Source organism: Micromys minutus (assembly GCF_963924665.1).
Source record: "Micromys minutus genome assembly, chromosome: 5".
Classification (NCBI taxonomy): Eukaryota; Metazoa; Chordata; class Mammalia; order Rodentia; family Muridae; genus Micromys; species Micromys minutus.
Genome location: NC_137974.1, coordinates 64,127,440 through 64,151,531, shown reverse-complemented (window position 1 = coordinate 64,151,531; position 24,092 = coordinate 64,127,440). Strand labels below are relative to the sequence as shown.

Genomic DNA, 24,092 nt, shown 5'->3' with positions numbered 1-24,092 from the left:
GTCTACAAATTAGTCTGCAACAAAAATTTTAAAATTTGCTTCAAGGACACACACTCAACAGAGTGAAAAGGCAAGCTTTTGAAGATAAGAAGGAAGTTGCAAGCTCTGAATCTAATATTTGATAGAAAGGGTTAATATAAAATAAACAATGATGTTTACAGTACAGCACAGAATCAGTAACTCAACAAGGAACTCAATACTACTGAACAGATGCCCTTGACTAATGGCTAACAAACCTACAAACACATGTTGTAAATCATTGGTCCTTAGAAGATGCAAATTAAATATGCAGAGAAAGGTGAGTTACTATTATTTTTTTAATGTCAACAGGAAGTGTTGAATAGGACATGGAGAAATGCCAATTTTCATGCAAGCTAACAAATATAATAGATGTGGGTCCATTCATACTGGAATATTAATTATATGGTCATAAAGGGAAGGGAGTCATGACATATGTGGCAACAGTTGTGCACTTGCAGTAAGTTGTGCCTGGTTAAATAAGTAGTCATAAAAGACATCTATTGTATAATTTGCAATCAGAGCCACAGAAAGGGAAAGTGGAAGGGGCTAGAGAGCCAGGGAAATGTAGAGTTGTTGAGTGGATATAATGTATAAGTTTTGTAAAATACAAATTTTAGCTTCTTCACACAACAATGTAAATATGCTTAACTCTAGAGCTGAATTCTAATGAAAAAATAAGGGGTGGATTTTATGTTTTTAGTACTATTTACAAAGCATAAACTTTAGGAAATTTTCTACAAAATGAACTTTAACTCCAGTGATTCCAGAATCCTAAGAAACTAGAGGGTTTTATAATAATAAACAATTTGGAAGGTTAGAAAAAGTAAAAGAAAATTCTGGTTAATGCTTAAAACATAAAATAGAAAAGAAATCACAATTGAGGTATTCAAAGTCCTCAAATATAAATACTAAAATTCAGAGTTGCTATTCCTCTAAAGTCACTATTAATTAATACACTTACTAATTACTCTTAAAACTGTTACATTTGGTGTAATTAAGTGTGGAGTTTAGAAGATTTAAACATATAGTTTCATGTTTCGAATTGTGATTGGGAATCTCTAGCCACATATTTTGAGAGCTTTGTATCTCAGCTATAATCTCCATTTTCTCAAGAGCAGAAGCAGCCAGCTAACTATTTATCTCTTCCAAGACAGGATTTCTCTGTGTATCCTTAACTGTCCTGGAACTCTGTAGACCAGGTTGGTCTTGAACTCAGAGATATGCTTGTCTCTGGAGGGCTTGGATTAAAAGTGTGCCCCACCACTATCTGGTTATTTAGTTCTTTAGTTCTTGGATAAACAGCACCTGGTTGCTACATTCTAAGTAGAGAGGGAAAGAAGAGAATGTGAATCCCATAGGAATGCTGCTCACTTCTTACTTTAGAAATCACTATTGGCTCCAGGGAGTTCTGTGGGCTGGGAGATAGGGAGCTTGCAGGCAGAGTGTTTGCCTGAAGTAGAGGAACCCAGGTTTTATACGCAGCACCCACGTTATGAGATAGGTGAGTCTTGGATAGGGTCTGTGACCCTTAGCACTCTGAGGAATGGAAACAGGAGGATTGCTTTGGCTAGCTAGGCAGCCAATCTAGCCCCAAAGGAGCAGGCTGTAGGTTCAGTGAGAGACCCAATCTCCGGAGGCAGAGCTTGAAAAAGCGAAAGCCTTAACATCCTCTTCTGGGTCCTCCATATGCAATCTGCACACGGAACACACACACACACACACACACACACACACACACACACACACACACACACACTTTTGTGGCATATGTCTATAGCTTGCAAAAGAATCAACACGCTAGTGCATCTGTGCTGAATATGCAAGTCTTCTACCTATTTATTTCCTATAGAAACTGATATTCAGGTTAAAGCCCATTTTTGCTCTGGGCCAGAAGAGATGAGATCACAGTCAGATGATGACATTGGCATGCCTAATTAGAAATAAAGTCATCCTTATGGTGTATGCTCCTGTTTCTCTGCATCTTAGTAAAATCCTTATAAACATGTAACTTTACAATCATCATTACATTTAAATGTAAATAATAATAATAGTTAATTAATAATAATAATAATAAAATTTAACAGGGCAATCTAACAAACCCTTTAATGTATACATAAACAAAACTGTGGAGATAGCCCAGGGAACATCAAGTCCTTTTAACTTTATCATTGGTGGAGATAAGCAATGCAGCATTTATTAAGTGTTAAATGTATATCTTGTCTTATTTCACATCATTACTACACACAATGAAGAGGTTTTATATAGAAACCTAAACAAAAGTTTGAAAGTTGCCCCCACAAAATCTGCCTTATGCATAATGGGACCTGGGTCTGAAAATGACTCACATGATTCCAAAACCTTGTGCTCTGAAATGTTTATACATTGTTTTCCTTCTAGCCTTGTTGCTGTTGCCCCTAATACTTCCTTTGGGAGGCAGACACAGTTCTTGGAGATGTATACTATGTTTTGTGCTATTTTGAAAAATAAATTCCAATTAGAGTCTGAAAGGATCATGTTTATGGAATCTTGTTTAAAACTGTGGCATATAAAGAGAAAATACTGTGTTTATAATGCTCTGTTTGTGTAGACAAAATCACTCAAGCATTTATTATGGAAATAATTATGTGTCTTCCTCAACAGCATTATAATCCTGAGCAGCTTTTCTGTTTGTTTTATCCCAGTCTGTTTTGTTTTCATTTATTATTACTAATCATTATTACATGCCCATTTGTATTCTAATGAGAGAGAAAAAGTGAATTTAAATGGTTGGGGAAGTGGGAAGGATCTGAGAGAAGTTAGAGGAGGAAAAACAAAGATCAGAATATGTTGTAAGAAAAAACTTATTTCCCAAAAATGTTAAAGGAATTTTTTTTTTTTTAATTAACGACTCATAGGTTGATTGCCTTGGGCTTTTCTTTTCAAACTCTAGTAAATAGTTCTTAACCTTCAAAATTGAACTTAAGTGGGTATTAGAAATATTTTTAATTCTAGCGTACATTACTTATTGTTTTCTCATTTTTATGACAGTGGCTCTCTATGTAGTCCATGAACTGTCTTTGAACTGTCTCCCAATGCTTGATGCCTTGGCCTCCCAAGTACTAGTATTACATGTGTGTTCACCACTCCAGCTGTGAATTAATCTCTCATTATCATTGTTTATGTTTCTTAACGAATGACAGCTAATAGAAAATTAAATGTTTTTATTTTTGTATGAATGAGAAATACTGTATAACACTATAATTTTAGAGTTTTGAAGTGAAAAATATCTAAGCAGTAACTTTTTTATTCTCTTAGTAAATCTGGAGACTAAACTCACCAGAAAGATAGTCAGTTTATTTCCAAAGTATCTCAGAATGAAAACTTAAAGTATGCTTTTAATAATTCATTTCACTATCCTATTTTTAAAAACCATTTAAACAGGGCTAGAGAAATGGCTTGGTGGTTAAGAGCACTGGCTGCTCTTCCAGAGGTCCTGAGTTCAATTTCCACAAACCATGTGGAGGCTTATAACTTTTTATAATGGAATCTGATGCTCTCTTCTGGTGTGTCTGAAGATAATGACAGTGTACTTATATGCAGCAAATAAATAAATATATGAGTAAATCTAAGAAAAGAACTATTTATACTTCATAAGTTTATAGAAATCATTAACAAACTCCTAAAGATTTAGTCATTGATATTTCGTTAATTTCAATCAGATCTGTTCATTTAACAATTTTCTATATTAATATAAGTAACTGTTTAAAAGATTTAGGAATCCTGGACAGAAATTTCTTATTATAGCTTGATTTAATAATCTATATTTTTATGACACCATAGTGTCTTGATAAATATAAAAGTGTATTACATTTTCTTATCTAAAATGCTCCAATCACTATGTTTTCTTAAATGAATAGTCTCAAAAATCCATGCTGTCACTCCTGTGGTCTGAATATTTGTGTCTTCCTCTTCTCAATTTCATATACTGAAACTAAACTCCAATATAATACTGAGTAGAGAAGCCTTAGGAGGTGGTTAAGTCGTGGGAGGTTGGATTCATGCCCTTAAGAAAAGTCAAGGCCATCCAGAGACTGCCCCACCTGGGATCCAGCCCATATTCAGCCACTAAAGCCCAAATAATATTACTGATGCCCCAAAGTACATGCTGATAGGGCCCTGACATAGCTGTCTCCAGAGAGGCTCTTCCAGAACATCACAAATACAGAGGCGGATGCTTGCAGCCAACCATAGAACTGAGAACAGGGTTCCCAATGCAGGAGTTAGAGAAAGAATTGAAGGAGTTGAAGGGGTTTGCAACCCATGAGACCAACAATACCAACCAACCAGAGCTCCCAGGGACTGAACCACCATCCAAAGAGTACATGTGAATGGATCCATTGCTCCAGCCAAATATGTAGCAGAAGATGGCCTTGTTGGCTATCAGTGAGTAGAGAAGCCCTTGGTCCTGACAAGGCTTGATGCTGCAGCGTATGGGTGTCAGGGTGGGTAGGCAGGAGTTGGTGGGTGAACACTCTCATAAAATCAGGGGAAGTAGTAATGGTATAAGGGATATGGTGGGGAATTTGGGCAAAAGCATAACATCCAAAATGTAAATAAAACATATCCAATAAAATCAGTAAAAAAAGGAGTTTTTGGAAGTTTGTTGGCCCCTTTAATTACAGAGTACTGAGTTTAACAATCTGAAAAGACAGAGCCCTGAGCAGATACTGATTCTGGCTGCACCTTGCTGTCAAGGCTGCCCAGTCCCAGAATCTAAACTTATATCTTCAATAAATTATCCAGTCTAGAGTATCTTGTCATAGCATTCTGAACAGTGTAGAACGATTATTATTTCATCAGCGTAAGTATGTCAACTGATATTATGATGGCAATACAGAATCCCGGAGGGTTGGATGTGGTTTAGCTGCCTAGACTCTAAGCAGAGGTGAAAAGCTATCTTACCTGAAATGTGTTAAGTGCCTCTGGATGTCAAGGTCTAGAATGGGAGTAGGTCTGGAGGATCCCAGTGGTGATCTATCTTGGCTCAGGAGGTCTTGGAATTCTTTACAAATTTGCCTACGAAAAAGGGTACAAAATTGAAGTTGCACTCTTGAGATGGACTTTTTCTTTCATGAGATATTTATCTGTCAAAGTCTGTTTTCCCTTTAAAGGAGACCAAGAGGATTTTTGAGTCAGCAGTCTCAAGTTCCATCACAGTGACTTTGCAGGGCCAGAGGACGACAGAAAAACACTCGTCAAGACACGCATCATGTTCATTTTAAAAGTTCATCTTTACATGTAAATCTCAGGATAAAAGAAAATCAATAACTGAGAAAAGACTACAAATGTGTTTTTTCTTTAGAACATCACATCTATAGACAAATTTAACTAAAGTTAGAGGCTGATATCATCTGAAGTCATAATACAAGCTAACTTTGGAAAATTCCGTCTCCCAGTATGGCAATCTAATTTACTTTTTGGCTATTTTTGTGCCTTCGTGTTTGAAGTTGATGATCTCTTACTCCCAAATTATTCCACCAGTCTTCAAAAAACATTACTATGCACTATTCTATTTCAGCTGCTACTTTGCGGACTTTTTCCCGCTGTTCTTCTTTTCTTATATAGTTTTGAATTCTAGCCCATGTATAATAAAAACCATTGTGGTGTATCATAACTACCAGTTAAGCTCTTGCAGTGTATAATTGTAAATAAACATAGCATTTAAGAAAATACTATTTTAAACTCTTTGTGTGTGTGTGTGTGTGTGTGTGTGTGTGTGTGTGTGTGTGTGTGAGTTTGGGCATGCATGTGCCATGGTACACCTGTGGAGGTCAGTATACAACTTCAACCTCAAACTTCACCTTCTCCTTTTACAAGAAAGTGCCTCTCTTGCTTTGCCCCAGCACACACCAAAGCAGATGGCCCATGATCTCCTGGGATCATACTCTCTCTGCTTCCTATCTCACTGTAGGAGCAAAGGAAAAACAAAATTAGTACTTGGTTTTATGTCACTTCTGGGAATTGAAGCTCAGTTCTTTACAATTACAGTGCAAGTAATTCTGAATCCCTTGAGCCATCTCCTCATGCCAGAAAATATATTTTAGAAATATAAGTATAATATAATGAATGAACTCAGCAGCTATAGAATGAAATCAATAAACGTGAAAAAAACTACTAAAAGCATTCATCATTTATGGAAGAAACTTCTGATAGTCAATGCAGTATAGTTATTTTGTGTGTATATCTGTTACTGTAAAATACAGCGGTTTGGCTTTCCTAGTCATGATGAGCAAATATAGAAGGGTTAAGTCACCCCAAATGACCATGAGCTAAAGCTGTTTGCCACTGAGCCTGAGGCATCAGTTTCATTTCCTCAATCCACTTGGAGGAGAATGAGAACCAACTTCCTGAAAGTTGCCTTCTGACCTCCACTTGTATGCCTGGCATATATGCACACATATATGTATGGGCATGTGTGGACACATGAGCAACGCCCCCCCCCCCCACACATGCCATTTATTCTGCTCTTGTTCATTGTGGTTTTATTCATAATAACCAGAACCAGGAAACAACCTAGATGCCTCTCAACTGAAGACTGGATAAAGAAAATATGGTACATTTATACAATGGAGCATTACTCAGCTGTTAAATTTGCAGGCAAATGGATGGAATTACACAAATCAATCAATTCGAGTGAGTTATCCCAGACACTGAAAGACAAACATGGCATGTACTCACTAATAAGTGGATACTCGTGGTTAAGAACTGATAATCAAACTGCAATCCACAGAAGATTAATAAAGAGGAGGGCTTTAGGAAGAACACATAAAACTCCCTGCAAAGGGGAATGGAATAGATTGTGTAGGTGGAGTGAAGCTGGGCGGGGATGGATACAGTGTGGTGGTGGTAGTGGTGTGAGCGGTTGCAGGGAGAAACAGCTGGAACAAGGGGCCTGGCAGAGAGAGTGTGGAGATATAGTGTAGTAAAACTGTCCTGGAATCTGCAAGGGTGACCCTAGTGAAAACTCCGAGGTATGGATAATATGGAGTTTCAACTGGCCTTTTATTTTTTTTTTCTTTTTTGTATCAAGACAAGATAGTGATAAGCCAGATTGAGTTGTTGGCTGAGGGCATTTTGTGAAGACCCTGAAACAACTAAGGCTGATAATAGGACAGACAATAACAGACAAAAACCTAGATTTCATAGACCTAGGATCGGTTTAGTCATCATCAGATATGGTTCCTCTTGCAGTAGATTGGAGTGGGTGCAGAAACCCACAGCCAGACATCATTTTGAGAGAGAGTCTAACTTGCACATCTCTATTGGGTCCCTCCCCTCAGAACTCGGGGACCCAGTAGAAAAAGGGGCGGGGGAAGATGGTAGGAGTAAAAAGGGAAGGAGGACTCAAGGAAAACATGGTTTACTGAAACAACTATGCAGATCTGATGGGCTCACAAAGACTGAAACAGCAAGCTCAGGGCCTGCATGTTTCTGCACCAGATTCTGTGTGTGCCTGGTGTTTTATGCGACTCCTAACAGTGGGAGTGGCTGTGTCTCTGACTCTTTTGTCTGCTCTTGAGACCTTTTTTTTCTATTGATATTGAGACTCCTTTTTTTTTTCTTCAAGATGTGTTCTTAAGAATTTACTTTATTAGTTTTTATGGAACCCTTCCCTCTGAAGTGAAACTGGAGAGCTTTCAGGATAGTAATTGAGTTTTAGTAGTTGAGTTCAGTTTTACTTAAATATTTAGTAGCCATCTCCAGGGTTTTCCTTCCATGTTACATAAGAGCGATTCATTGTTAGATTTGTTTTAGATTTCTAGCTCAGAGCATAAATATAGCCTTATGCTCCAGATTTTTGGACAAATGATATGAACTCTGAAGCAGGACTCCATCATTACTGTCTTTTCCCCCCACAAAGATTAGACGGGTTTCATATAAAGACTTCATTTTTCTTTCAGACTGAAACAAATTTTAAGGAACTAAATAGCAATGATTATTTAGATCATTGAATAGATCTATTTATAGTTTCACAGACCGACCTCATTCTTGTCCAGACAACATTGCAATTTATAGTGAAATTGGTAAGTGAATAACGAAGACCAAACTTGGCAAGCTTGAACTCTTGCTAGATAACTCAGCGCAGAACATCCCTCTGTAGCTAACAATTGGATTTTATAATCTTGTCACTTATTTCGAGGACACAAGACAGCTTATGTCCTTAAATACAGACGACAGTCCTGTAGGCTTCAGTGGTAATTACCACTCTCTCCACAGGACAGTTAGGGAATTATTATTTGGACTACTTTCCTTCTTATTTAAATTCTTCTTTCTGAAGCTGAGATATGAAAAGACTCTTTTGTCTCGAAACAAAATGTCATATTACGAATTATGTAACAAAGATGATCTTCAGTGACTCACAACATTCTAACTTTGTCACTTACGTCATTGTCCTTAAAGAGGTTAAAATTTTGAGTGGATTTATGAATTTAAAGTTTGGTGCTTCTACGGACAGTCGACTTACCTTAACATGGATCAACTGTTAAGCAGATTTATTTCTAATCTAGTGAGGAGGCTTTTATGTGTTTTCTATCAACCAAATGACAAATATCTTGTCTTGCTCAAGATTCTATCTTTCTATCTTCTAGTTTCTATCTTTCTGCCTAAACAATTATCCTAATTATACCAGAATATTTGGTTAATTACCAAGCACTAGAAACAAAGATGCTTTAGGAGGGTAACTTCACCTAACCATTTTTTTTTCTGTGTGTATTTTTACAAATTATTCTGAAATACAGTGAAATATGTTATTTATCAAAGATGAAAATGAGTGATAGTTCATGCCACTGAAAGAGTTTTGTTTTTCATGTATATTTGAAACTTATATTTTACTCTGTTGTGTGTGTGTGTGTGTGTGTGTGTATGTGTGTGTGTGTGTGTGTGTGTGTGTGCGCGTACGCGCGCGTTCACAAGTGATAACACATAAGTGGAAGTCAGATGGTAACTTGTAGGATTTCTTTCCATCACACGAGATCTTGGTATTGAGCTCAGGTTTGTGAGCATTGGTGGTTAAGGGCCTTTAGCTGTTGAGCCCTCTAATTGGCCCAATTTCTTCATATTCTAATGAGAATTGTCTTGATAGTCCAGTTTCTTATCATGTAAACATTGATGCCTTTGTGCAGATGGTAGAATTCTGGGTGAATCTATTTGTTGCTGGAATGTGAGCCCCCTTATTGTTTTGAGAGAACATGTACTTTCTAGACTGTCATTCAAAGGTCAAGAAAACTGGGGGTGAAGGTTCACAGGGGCATCTCCATAGCACTTACTTGGTGGCTAGGATCATCTTTTTTCGTGCCGTCTGTTCTTTCTGTTCCATATGTTGTCTGGCAAGATGTTCTCCTACTGCCTTGGCTGGAAACTCTGTTTCACATGTGTAGCCAAAATCCCGAGCCAAGTGCAAAGCCTCTCCTGTTGGCAGAAAACACGTCACTGGCTTATCCATTCAATCTGGCCTTACCAGGGCAAGTCTGTGAGTTTTCCCCAACTCTCATACATGGCTGTGGTCACATGCATCAGTTGGTTCTCTCTAATTTAAACAGAGTTGGGAGTAGGGTTCGCAGCTGTGAGGAAATGGCAATGAAAACAAAGGAACAGGAACTTTCCAGGTGAGATGGTGGAAATCTGAGGAGATAGGAGAACAAATCAGGGACTCGGGAGTTTTGGCTCCTTTCTTTGAATGTGTCACTCCATTACAGAAGAATGACTTCCACAATTCTACTCACGATCACCAATGGAAAAAATATCCTTGGAGATATACATATATATATATATATATGTGTGTGTGTGTGTATATATGCATATATATGTATGTATAATATAAAATATATATGCAAACAAAAATATATAAACACACACACATATTCATTGTGGCTCAGATAGATGTCTATAATCTATAGACAACCATTCTGCTGATTTTTCCATGAGACTGACCAAAATATACAGCAATGGGTTCAAAAGATTTTGAAAGTTGTTATCAATTAATAAAAAAAATGCATGGATTTCATACTACAGTGTCAGAGAGAGTTTATTATCTGACCATAATTCCATCAACTTCAGGTCTTCTAGAAGGCTCTGATGCCCTCTGCTGCTTTGGAAAATGCAGAATGCAGCAGAATCATAAACAACTCTGCTTGTTCACAAAATCTGGAGTGCAAGTAAAACTTTACTAAGTGGGATAAAAATTTCTTACCAAGTACATAATATTTACTGAAGAAATTCAGTCTAGAGTATAATGGTCAATGTTTTTAAATATCGCTTTATCAAAAGTCTTATCTGACAGGTGAAATTTATTTAAAAATCTAAATTTATGAGTGACAATGCAGTTTAGTAGTAAGATTCCTGCCTAGAAGGCATGAAATTTAATCTCTAGAAACATGCATGCCATCAGGAGCAAGTCCTTGTATGCACACAAATATATAATACATAAAAATATATAAATATATACACAAATACATAAACCAAATGATGCTGCATATGTGCTGACAACTTTATTCCAAGCAATTTTTAAACTTTTTGCTTTATTATTATATTTGCTTCGGTGTTTACCTAATTATATATGTCTGTTTGAGGGTTCCAGACTCCCTAGAACTGGAATTACAAGCAGTTTTGAGCTGCCAAGTGGGTGCTGAGAATTAAACCTGGCTCCTCTGGAAGAGCAGCCAGGACTCTTAACTGGTGAGTCATTTTTCAGGGCACTGATGCAATAGATGTAATAATTAGCCAGATGTAGTAGAAATAAGAAGTAGAACTTTAAGTACTGGTTTTTCTTGCGTGAGGATGTAAAGAGCTTTTGAGTTTGTAGGAGACCCTGTGTTTGACTGTTAGCTTGACCTGAAATCAGGAAGCTACAGAGCAAGTTTGAGGCCAACTAGAGCACATGAGACCCTGTCTGAAAACAAGGGGTGTGGGGGGTTGATGACTGTGTGGGTAAAATTCTTGCCATGTAAATCTGAACACTGAAGTCAATCCCTGAACTAATATCAAGAAGGAAGTGGGAACAGATTTTCAAGATTGTCCTCCGACTTCTATCTAGTATATATTCACACATGTACATGCACATACATGCATGTGCACGCACACACACACACACACACACACACACACACACACAAATTTGGACAGTTTTAACAACACTAGCAGCCAGAACAGCACGAAGAAATTAAATACTACCATAGCAATTTATGATTTTCATTGCATCTTTATAAGCACTGTATATAATACCTACCCATGTATGTTTATATAGGTGTTGTCGAGATTACAAATGTCAAATATTTGTATTACAAATATCAAATTATTGTTAACATGTTTTACAGAAGTAAGAGAAGGTAGGAATCATTGGGCAGTAGTGACTCAAGAGCCCCATAGTTAATCAAACTTTTCCATGTTGAAGCGAAAAAGAGTCAGACTTGATGACAATAGCATGTGATCCTTGTTTAATAACTGGACAACATAACACTCTAAGAAGTTACTATATTTGAACTTGCCGTGTGCTCATAGAACAGCAGCCGTGATGGGGGTGAGCACCAGGAGTGCATAAAAATAGATGATAGGTGAGATTAAGAGGGGAGACAATCATAGACATGAAGAGATGTATACAAATAGATTAGGTGGCATCAATAAAATATTCTAAGTAAAATACTGTTTTTCTATTAAGAAGAAAGCTTTTAGCTTGAGAAAATCAACAAAGTTAACAGCTATCAAAAGCAGGAAGGCCATTTCACATCGCAGAAAGCTGAACCACCAGTGTTCAGGAAGTCGTTCCCCCTCCCCCAAAGTTCTCTTAACCTTTCTTACAACTAAAAATTCTATTCAATTTTTTCCTCAGTCACATTTTTTTTTTTTAAAAAAAGCATACAGAAAAGTTGAAAGAACTTTACAATAAAAAGACATATATCTATTCTTCAGATGCTAACTGTACTCTATCACATGCCGATTAATTATACTACAACAGTAGCCATGTTATTTACAGAAAAAGATTCTAAATTTCATGCCTTTCTCAAAAGTATCGGTTTGTATATAACTAACTGGGGATCTATATTTAGTCTCTTGAGCTCCCCGCCGTCTATGGTAAATAAGAGAGAGAAGACTAGGGACACTTTAACCATGCCTGGTTGGTATGATGTTAGGTATATGTTGGTGTATGCTGGGTGTGGGAGAGGAAAAGGTAGAGAGAGTATCAAGTCAGGCTTGGGCACATGCTAGGCAAGCATTCATTCCACTAATATACACCTTTACCCTTATTTATTTTCTTTATATCTACTGGCTATATATGAATGGACAGATTTCTGGGGGAGTTCTGGAGTAGTTGAGCTTTTGCCTTGCTCTCACAGAGGGTGGCACTCTCTTTCTTAGTATGGGGCGGTCCACAACAGCCTGTAACTCCAGCCCTGAGAGCCCGATTCCATTTCCTCCAGTCACCAGTGCCCATGTGCAGTACCCCCAAAGACACACACAACTCAAAGTAAAAATACATATCAAAAATGATTTTGGGGGGGATTGCTTTTGTCTTTTTCAGAAAGGAGCATTTGAGCAACAAGGTAACCTGCTGTATCTGATTCACAGACTTAGTTAAGAACCTACATGGAGGGCTGGAGAGATGGCTCAGCGGTTAAGAGCACTGACTGCCCTTCCAGAGGTCCTGAGTTCAAATCCCAGCAACCACATGGTGGCTCACAACCATCTGTAATGGGATATGATGCCCTCTTCTGGTGTGTCTGAAGACATCTAGCTACAGTGTACTTACATGTAATAAATAAATTAAAAAAAAAAGAACCTCCATGGAATTTTCAGTGTGAATGAGTATCAATGAATACTTTTCTTAAAAAAAAAATGTAGGTAGCTTCACTGGTGCAAATACATTTGAATTTTATTTATCAATAAATGCTAATATTACTACTGATTTTCTTCTCTAACCTTCCATTTTATAAATACTTTCTCCCTCCTACAATATAAGACTTTGCAAAAGATCCTAACTCAGTAGGAAAAAAAAAATCTCAATGAAGTATCACCGAAGTAACAGATAGTGGTTTGTGAATTAGCTAAGGCATGTCCCACACACTACAAATGAGAAATGCTAGGACCTGTGTGTAGATTTATATTTCTATATTAAAAAAATATCACATTTCCTCCATTTCAAACAGAGATGCTATGACTAAATATGAAGGGTTTTTTTATACTCAATATTTAATATTTTGAGTATTTAAATTTATATTCAACTAGCATTTAATCAATTAATTTGGTTATTATTTCATTATTTTGAATGGTGTTAAAATAAACAAGCAGCATTTAAAAGAAGATTGATTCCTAACCGTTCATCACTCTGATTCAGGAAGAAGATATATGCATATTTGGAAGAATTAAAATAAAGATTTTTTTTAAAGGAAAACCAGTGCCACGCAGAGTGCTTACTTTTACTAGAAAAATGACAAAATGGATTACTTGTGAGATTTCGCACTTGAAGATAAAATGTCAGAGTTGGAGCCAACAAATAAGGCTCTTGCACCTGACCAGAAGATAAACCTGCAGTTCTTAAGAAAGATGCAAAGGCCGTTTCAAACCAGCACAGTGACAGTGTGGGAGTGTCTCCTTCCTGCTCTATATAGCAAGCAAAGTTGCATACGTCAGATTAGCTGCACAGTCTATAGCAGGGAATGTTATAATACACGATTACATACATCAGTGGCTCTCACCTTTCCTAACGCTATGACCCTTTAAAACAGTTCCTTGTGCTTGTCCTGACCTCCACCCATAAAGTTATTATTATTTTTTTTGCTACCTCATAACAGTAATTTCACTTTGTTTTGAGTTAGAATGTAAATACCTCTGCTTTCTGATGGTCTTAGGCAAATCCTGTGTAAAGGGGCTAAAAGGGGTCATGTCCCACAGGTGGGGATCCAGTGATAGAATTAACCGTGTAAGTGGGAAGACTGCAGCCTGCCTCTTGAGTTTTGTGCTGAGACCTGATTTTGTTTTGATGATTTATCCCATTTTATGCAAAGCTCTAGCCTGTGGTCGTCTCAGAAACAGTTTGAGAAGAACAGCTGCTATTTACATTTACACTGACAGCCAGACCCTCCCTTCCCCACGCCTGTTTACTGCCTTCCGTGGCTCAGTGTAACGTTGTCACGGGCTGTATAGTGATGCTACATCACAGAAGTGGCAAGTGAGGACATTCTGATGTGTAGTTAAAATGTGTACATCACTGCACCAGAGCTTTCTGGGTGACAATCCAAGAATCAACAAATAATGGTTCCGTAGATTAAAACACACAGTCTTCAAAAACAAGCAGTTCTGTCTAGTGGATGTCTTAGTATCTGCGGGCTTAAGGGAAACAAATCTTAGGGAGGAAGAGTGTATGGATAAGCTTCTATGAGTTTTGATTGATCTGTACAAATAAGGATGACTCCAAGCAATGGGCAGTTATCTGCGGCGTAAAAGCATCCTAAGGACCAAGAGCATTTCTCTTCCTAGTCTCATAAGTGACTGCAGATGCCATCCTTGGTCAAGGGGTGGACTGAGGTGCTGTAGTTCTGAAAGGGTTGAAACTTCCTGTTTATTTCAGTTTGCTGTGTCACTCGGACATCAACCCTTTTAAGTGCAAGCGGCAAGACGCTAACTTAAAAACTAGATTGACTTTATTTCATATCAAGAGCTTTCCAGTTTAGAAACCCACCCTGATGAGATTAATGCCTGCAAATAAGGCTTTAGGGTGTACGGGTCGACTGATAACCCATGCCCATCTTTAACATGGGAAATTACTGAGCGACAGTTCAATGTTTTAGGTCACAGCTTATTCAACGATGGTCTTAAAAGGCAGGTCCAAGTGAATTCCAAAGCCTGGCAAGAACATCAGCGTGCATTTTGCTCAGCATGTCTCTCGAGATTCAGGTTCACATACACCACAGCAAAAGTAAAAATTTGAGAAAAAAAAACATTAGGAAAAAAAATAAGTGGAAAGTTAACGGCAAAGTATTTTCTGATGAAAAGTGAATGGGCTGTTGTACTGACATTTGAGTTACAAAAGGAATTTATTATTTTCAAAGATGTACTTTCATTCTCTTGTATGCGTGTGTGTCTGTGAGTGGAGGCCATGTGTTTCCGGGTGGCCGGAAGCCCTAAGACGACATGGGATGTCCTGCGGCTGGAGTTATGGGCAGTTTTGAGAAGTTTGATGGGAGGGTTGGAAACAGACCTCTTGTCTTCTGGAAAAGGAACATGTGCTCTTAACTGTATGTCTGACTCTCCAGCTCCTAGAGTTACTTTTAAATCATAAATAAATACAGATGGTTTTTTAATTATGTGGACTTGTGAGGAATTTTTCTTTAAAATAGTTGTATCTCAGAGAAATGAACATTTTAGAACCAAATCTTTAACAATGGTCTTGTGAAATGGTGCCTTTGCATTGTAATTCCTTAGAGAACCTTCAACAGTTATCACTGTTACATTACCTCAATATTAGATTTAATTTACTATTGTAACACCTAATGCCATTAAATAAGCCATTAAATAGTGGCAAAACATATATTTTAAATACTGGTCACAAATCTATGATTTCAATAATATTTTTACATGTGGTGAAAGAGCAGATTATTTCAAGGTGTATCTATTAGTAAACTTAACAAGATCCAAATCTGTACATTAGTAAAGTTCTCTCTCTCTCTTCCGCAGTACTGGATATTCAACCTAAGACCTTCTGCATTCTAGGAATGTATTCTAACACTGAGTTCTACCGTCATCCCTCTTTGAGTTTCTTTTTTGAGATAGGCTCTCACTGAATTGCCCAGGTTGACCTTGAATTCTTTCTGTAGCCAAGGCAGGTCCTGAGCTTTGTCATTCTCCTGCCTCTGACTCTTAAGTGACTGTGATTGCCTATCTGCACTACAAGGCTTTGCAAATACATTTTCTTGTAATTTGAAGCACCAAGCAAATATGTCTACTATGTGTTCAAGCTTTTTCTGGGAGAAATGCAGTCTATAACACGACCTCACTGGTGGAGCTGCACATCTCCTAATTTGGCAATTTCCCTAGGTAAATAATGATTGTTTTCAAATATATATATATATACATATATATATACACATATATATATGTATATATATTGTGTCTGCACCTCCTTCAATGTGCTGTAATTATCAGAATACCTGCTCTACGACAACCAGTTGCTCAAATATTTTATTAGGTGGTTAATCATAGCCGTCTTGTGAGATATTCCAACAAATAGAGCGCAAAAAACAAAGAGAAACTTGCTAGAAACATTGGCTACATACTACAAACTAATAAATAAAGTTCTATTATCATGTTAGTGGGGCTATTTAATAAAATAAGGTACACTTGAAGACTTAGCCTCTGAGCCCTTCTAACACACATTTTTGCATTAAAAAGGATAAAAACAAACCCTCTAGATTTGACAAATATTAGTGAATCTCTGATATTATGGCTTTATCTTTTTTCAAAAACTCCTGAAGTAGTTCTCTTCAACTGTGGTTGAAAAAAATATCTCTCCTTGGGCTGGAGAGATGGCTCAGCAGTTAAGAGCACTGACTATTCTTCTAGAGGTCCTGAGTTCAATTCCCAGGGACCAAATGGTGGCTCACAGCCATCTGAAATGTGATCCGATGCCGTCTTCTGATGTGTCTGAAGTCAGCAGTGGTGTACTCACATACATGAATAAATAAATATTAAAAGACAAACAAAACAAAACAAAAAACCTCTCTCCTAAGAGAATGAGGAAGCATTGTGCAGAGGTACTGCACATATTCTCCTGTATAAAGAGGCTGTGGGTTACATCAGGGGAAGGCAGTAGCCACCGAGTTACTTATAAATTATGAGTTCCATCTAACTATATGTGCACAAGGGACTACCATACTTGGCTAATAAAATGTCAGTTCTGGAAACAAGCAAGGAAATGTAATAACAGGAATAAAAATGGCATGATCAGAAAAACAAAGACATTCATTGCCTTACTCAAAACGTCTACTCAGGTTAAGAAATGTAATTGGAAGATGTAATTCATTTTTCAAATTAGTAGGGAAATGGTGGATTATCAATAAAAGGTGTTGGAACAACTGGGTGGCCATCTGGAGAGAATTAAAGTTGGATCTATACCATAGATCAAACAACAAAACAAATCCCAGATGGATCAAAGATTTAAGTATAAAAAGATAAATCATAAATAGAATGATGTCTTTGCATTTTTTTTGAAATGAGAGGGGTCTTTTAAATGTACTAAAGTCAAAATTAAAATTTCAAAACTACAGAAGAAATATGATCATATCATCAGGGCAAATGTTTCAACATGGTTAGGAGAGAGGGAAGAGCGGGGTAGGGATTATGATTTTATGATTAAAGAACATGTACACATATACCTGAAATTACCAAACAATAATTAAGTTCAATGAAAGGTATAAACAAGCAAAAAAAAAAAAAGCCCCATAACAGTGAATAAAGGAGATCTCAAGGGTGGATAATAGGAAAGTTTGCAACAATCAACTTTGCTAATTTTTAAAAATATGGAAAAGTTACCCTTTACACTGACTTACTAAGTCAGTGCATAGAAAGTACAGCTCATAACTTTCAGCCTGTATTGAATCTAAATCTTAAGAGAGTGATGTTTTTCAATCCATCAAATTAGCAAACACTAAAAAGCTGAGCACACATTTTTTTATGTAAAAGCACAGGGAGGCACTACCATGTGCAAACATCTTCCTACACTGTGATGAGACTACAAATTTACAAGAGTGACTGAGAATAAATTGCTTATAGTTTATTAAAACTGCAGGCACATTATTCAGTGACTTTGAAACACTTTTCCTAAGAATTTATTATAAGTCTTCTTGGGTGTCTGTACAAACATACAAATAGAAGGCTATCCATTGTACCACTATTTAAAAAACTGAAAATGTTTTAGGCATATTAAGTAGAGGACTCATTAAATTGTAGTGTGTGTGTTCCTAGATATGTAAGTACAACTAGCTTAATCTATGTAATATTACTTTTATGTGAAAACAATAATGAAATGGGTATGAAAGACAGCAAGGAGGAATATATGGGAGGGTTTGGAAGTCATAAAGGAAAGAGGGGAAATATTGTAATTATGTTGTAAACTCAAAAATAAAAGAAGTAATTAAAAACAAATTGGATTTTATACCATGTGTGTGTTGTCTGTTTTAAATTATATCAATTAAAGAGTGGAATCCTGTTTTTTAGAAAGTTTTCATTTTGAACTCAATGATGTGTGTATATTAAATTTAGATGATTTTTAAGATTCTGATATTTTAATATAATCTGTGATTTGATTGAAGACCTGTGACTGTTGATAAATATAAAAAATAGAGAGCTACAATAATATTTTATAAAATAAATTATTTAATAAACATAATGAGAAATTAAGTGTTTGAACAGCCTATTAGCAGAGATACAGTCTTTGAAAAGAAGAGTTTTTAAAATGAGAAAAGAAAAAAAAAACAGAAATCATCATTGTTATTGTTTAATATGCTCAGCCCAGGGTGTGGCCCTGTTGGACTTGGTGTGTCACTGTGAATGTTGGCTATAAGACCCTCTCCCTAGCTGCCTAGAAGTTACTCTTCCACTAGCAGGTTTAGGTAAAGATATAGAACTCTCAGATCTGCCTGCAACATGTCTGCCTAGATGCTGCCATGATCTTGCCTTGATGATAATGCACTGAATCTGTAAGCCAGACTCAATTAAATGTTGTCCTTGTAAGAGTTGCATTGGTCATAGTGTCTGTTCACAGCATTAAACCCTAAGTAAGACAACGGTAAAGATGTGAATTTTTTTCAGTAAGCCTCACTATTTACAAGAGTGTTAATGACCAATGGACCAAAGACTGAAGCCAAGATCTTCACATGTACACTGACATTAGGCAAGTTTCAAGCACAGATAAAGTTGTGTAGCCTCCTGTTTCTCCTCATTTATAAGCAAATACCTTCCCTCGCCACAAAACTGATAAAATATTGAAATGAAGAAGAGTAAAAGGAGAAACCATACTTGAGGATATAATCTCCAAGTGATATCTATGTGCTCGTCATATTCTGCTCATGGACAAGCTTACAGAGACCAACTAATGAATCTGGAAAAAAGTCCTGAGATATTGCATAACGACATTAAATTGTCACCTAATTACCAGTTATTAAAGCAGAATCTCCTTTTCAGGATTGCTCTTGTGCTATGAAGAGATTTTTTTTCCTGTAATTCTCATTGGCCTGGGGAAAAGAAGAAGCCGAAAGAGGCCTTACAATGAGTGACTAACCTAAGTTCTGTTATAATTAAATATATTGAGGTCAGTTCCACTGTTGGCTTTGAAATGCAAAATTATGCCCCCAAAGACGTGGCAGAGCCAGATTCTCTATGTGCAAAAGGGAAAACTAGGGTCCATTACTTTCTGTTCTTCCTGGTGGTTGTGTAACTAAAGTGAACATCAATCAGAGCTATTACAGCCTCACTTTCTACACTACATGCAGCTTTTGAATGAAGGTGATCACATGTATCATAGGGTGGGACTAATGGGGGTGTTAGAAAGTCCTGTGAAGGAGCTGTCTGGAGCACAGTAACCCTTTTAGACATACCCATATGCAGTGGTCATTCAAGACTTCCCTTTTAGCCTTTTTATAAAAAAATCAAAATAAGTCCATATTGTCCACCCCTGTGTAATGACTGCTCTTACACTTATATGATCAGTGTTGAGTGTGGATTGAACAAATGTTATCACTAATACACAGGTGCAATTGTTCTAGAGGGCTTTTTCTTTACTAAAGTCACAAGGAGTGGTTCTCTAAAATAAAACATCTTAGACAAGAAAACCTAGAGATTTTACTGGCCAGCTGTCCTGCCTACAGGAAAACACTTTCTCCTGTGTTGGTTATGTTTCCTTCATTATTGGAAAAGCAGTCACATAGGATCAGGATCAAAGACAGAATAGACAAGATATTGATGATAAGTTAATTCTGTTAGGCTAGGCCAATGCCTCAGTTGGTATAGGGATCTCTGTGGGAGAGAGAAGATCTGAACTTGGATGCCAGAATGGAAATAAAGGCACATAGTGCAGCACATGTCTGTAATCACAACATTTTTATGACAAGAAACAGGGGAATATCTGGAAGCTCATTGACCAGGTGGCAAACAAGCTGGAACATGAGAACCATCATGGGGTTATTCTTTAAACTCTGCATATGTGCTCAAACACACACACACACACACACACACACACACACACACACACACACACATACACACATATACACACACACTCATACACACACACAAACACACACATACATGCATACACAGGCACATACAAGCATACACAATCACATACAAGCACACATACAAGCACACACACGCACAACACACAAACACATTTTTTAACTTATATAAAGATACTGTTTTGTTATATCTTGAGTGGAAGAGTTTTATATACTTCATCAGTAACTCTAAAAAATGGTATTGTTTACTATAAATTAAATGGACAAATTAACATTAGTGCTATTCTCACTTGAGAAAATTATGTAGCTGAAAATTTATCAAGATTTTACAAGCTTATAATTAGTAATGGATAAAAGAGAGGCCAAAATGCCTGCTTACAATTCATGGGAATAACAGCCCCTCCCCCCCCCGTGCAAAGTAAAAACAGACTGCAGCCTCTACCTTGTTCATTCATTGAGGTTTCGAATCGAGTTGGTGGCAGGTCACTGTGCCACAAAAACAAGTCAAAATGGAAAGCAGACTTTGGGTTTGCCAAACTGAAGAACTGAACCCGTATCTCTGTTGTCTATACCTGTATGGTCCTATTCAGAATGGTTAGTCTCTTAGCTTTAGTTTTCTTGCTCGGGCTGCTCATCATTCTCATGGGTTTGAAGGTATGGCAGTGAATCTTCATCATGACCTCCTGAGTATGATGCTGCCGCTGCTGCTGTCTCATATATATGAACACTTAACAATAACTGATTACCTTCCTGTAGTAGGTGCTAGGTAGATGTGAGTTCGAACTAGCTTATTCATGCCTAGAAGTCACACATTTAACACTTTCTGTGGTGTAGGTGAAAGAAAACTAGAGTGTAATGTTTAATCTTCTTTGTGCCATCCTGGTGCCAAGTGTTTAATTAATGTTAATGTCAATAATTATACAAAAGCTCTACAATACAATGTTGAATAAATATGGGGTTTGACTCTTGTCTTCTGAGAATATATTTTTAGTTAAGAAATTTATTACATTTAATTAGTTTTTATTTTGTGTCAGAGGACAGGGGGAATGTGTGCTGTAGCATAATTCTACAAGCCAGGGGATCAATTCATGAGCTTCAGTGACAGGCAACTCTCCCTGCCATGTTACCAACTCTTGGTTACTAAGCTCTTTTCTTCATATACTCTTAAGTAATTGTGGAGATGTCTCTTCTCAGATAGACAACATTTACAAGCACAGCTTTACCCCTACGCTCCAGTATGACCAAGTAATAGATTTTCACAAATTTAGAGGTAACGAACAGCAGATGGGGTAAGAAGATGAATTCCACTTCTGTCCTCTTTCAGGATGTATTAACAAGACTCTTAGGATTAAAAGAAGTGTGCAATTATAGACAGCAAAGAACTCTGGATTCTTGGTCCCTGATGTGAGTTTGATAGAGAGGAGGATTAATCATGAGGAATGTGTCAGACTGTGGCCAGGACAAGGCAAGATGTCACTGGGTTAAGCTGCTAACCACCAAAGAGGAATATGAGGTATAACAACTAAAGTTCCCTTAGGTATCACAGACACTGCAGTCCTTTGTGTATAAATGAGGAAAGTGGAGCCCAGGCAGGTGAACTCACCATCCTAACTTTAATACTGGTTTTAATAATGAGATTATTCTTAGAAGGCGCTATCATCATCATCATCATCATTATTAGAATTTAGTGCTAAATGTTAACAGGTTTTACAGGTGGAACACTAGTTCCCATTAGGTAGGAAACAGGGCAGGTCTGGAAATTTGCAGATTTGAAACTAGAGAAGGCAGCAGCAGTAACTCAAGGTTCGATCTAACAGAGACTCAAGGGAAGCCGTGTACAGTCTTTGGAAATAAAACATTTCTTTAGCTGAGGCTCCACACTATTGAGAGGAGTGGGCAAGCAAAAAGATGAGAAGGGGGAGGAGGAAGTAGAGGAAAAAGGAGGACGTGGCCACATTAGCCACTACTCTTCTAGGCATTTATCATACAACTTAAATCAGTGGCATTTCAGAACTCTAGAGGTTGCTGAACAAAGCTGCATGAGGCTTTGCAGAACCAGCGAGACTGACTACATCACCAACTCCTTCTATACTCATGGACAGCTAGCTCTGCAAAGGCTACTGTAGAGTGAACTTAGGCAGCCAAGCTTCAGAAGTTCCCAATTCTTAAGTAAAAAGCACAGAGTAAGAATTTCAGAACTACATCAGAAAACACATGGATAAATGCTTTGAATGGTTCCTCGAAGTCAGACACTCTGAAATTATTTCAGCATCTCGTTAGGAAGCCAAGCCTGCTAGATTAGTAGGATTAAATTATTACATGTTCTAGAGGGTAATATTGCTCTTATACTCTAGATACTGAAGTGGACAAATGAAAATTTAGAATAGTATGAATAAAAAAAAAATGAAGACCAAAGGCTTGTAACAAAGATGCTAAAAGATGTGCTTAATACTTGCATTTTAATTTAATATATTAAATCTAATAGATATAGCTAATAGATATATCTAATAGATTGAATCCTATAGATATATCTAATAGATTAATCTAATAGATAGATGTATGGGTGAAATGGGAACAAGACCTTGTCTCTTTTGTGGTTAAATATTATATCAGACTATGGAAGATGACCTTCACTCCTGTACTGGATCACATAGTTGTTTGAAAAACTACTAAACTCATTTTTGCTGCCATCTGTAAGAGTTCCAGACATGTATTAAGAGATATTTACCAGAATTAGCTTTTTGTCACAAAGATGTATGTCTGGGTAATGTAAAGAATCCAGAGATTAAGGGCAGATGTGAAAAAAATGATAGAGTAATAGTGTAAGCTTTTCCACTAATGTATAGGTTGAAGAGAAAGCCGATAGAGGGGTTGAAGAGAAGGGTAAGGTTGAGAGAACTGGCTGTTGTTCCAGAGAGCCCAGGTTTGATTCATAACACTCTCAACAATTATTCATGACCTTCTGTATCTTCAGTTCTAGGGATTCAATATACGTTTATAATCTCACCAGGTACCAAGCCACACACACAGTGCATACATATACATTCAGGAAAGACACTTAATACTCACTAAATGAAAATAAATAAATCTTAAAATGAAAAGGAAAAAGCAAATAGACAATTTTAAGATAAGAAAATAGCTTGAGAAATTTTGGGATGGGAATGAATTTCTCATTCAGTCTTATCCTGTGATTCTCAAATCTGTGGTATTACATCTAAGTGTTTTCTCCTTTAATTACAACCTCCAAGTCAGGTGGAGGTGGCAAACACCTTTAATCCCAGCACTCTAGAGATAGAGGCAGGCAGCTCTCTGAGCTCAAAGCTATCCTGAATTACAGAGTGAGTTCTAGGACTGTCTGGGCTACACAGAGAAGGAGGATTGATGTTCCGGGCTAATGTTTCCTATACCATCAGACCTTGTCTTAGAGCACTGAACCAAACAAAACTAGCCAATCAAACAAAACCAAAGACAACTTTCGATAGCAGAATTCATAAAGCTATTTTTGTCAAGACAAATGCTAAGAAAGCAGTCAATATACCCTCCTTGAAGTTTTGCTTCATTTGTTTGTCAAAGGTATTTTGCTCGGTAACTAAAGGTATGCTGGAATTTACTATGTAGTCTAGGCTGGCCTCCTACCAGTCTCTTCTATGCTAGATTACTATTGTGTGCTCCATGTCCAGCTAGGATCATAGAAACTCTTAATGTTACACAAATAGATGCTACACACTTATAACATGAGAGAAGCCGGTGTGAAAACTGATGTTGTCACCCCCATACCCCACAGCATCCTACACAGAAGTCAACTGCTACAAG

The 24,092-nt window shown here is 37.1% G+C and overlaps 1 protein-coding gene across 2 annotated transcripts in view; it reads right to left on the bottom strand.

The window, feature by feature from the left end:
* TFAP2D (transcription factor AP-2 delta) overlaps positions 1 to 24,092 on the bottom strand; it is a gene marked incomplete at both ends in the record, with an annotated part of 52,332 nt that overhangs the window by 11,537 nt on the left and 16,703 nt on the right. For both annotated transcript variants that reach the window (XM_080917540.1, XM_080917539.1), the window contains 2 exons: positions 4,963 to 5,076; positions 9,327 to 9,468. In XM_080917540.1, the coding sequence (XP_080773666.1) occupies positions 4,963 to 5,076; positions 9,327 to 9,468 (256 nt within the window). The remainder of the gene's footprint in view (positions 1 to 4,962; positions 5,077 to 9,326; positions 9,469 to 24,092) is intronic.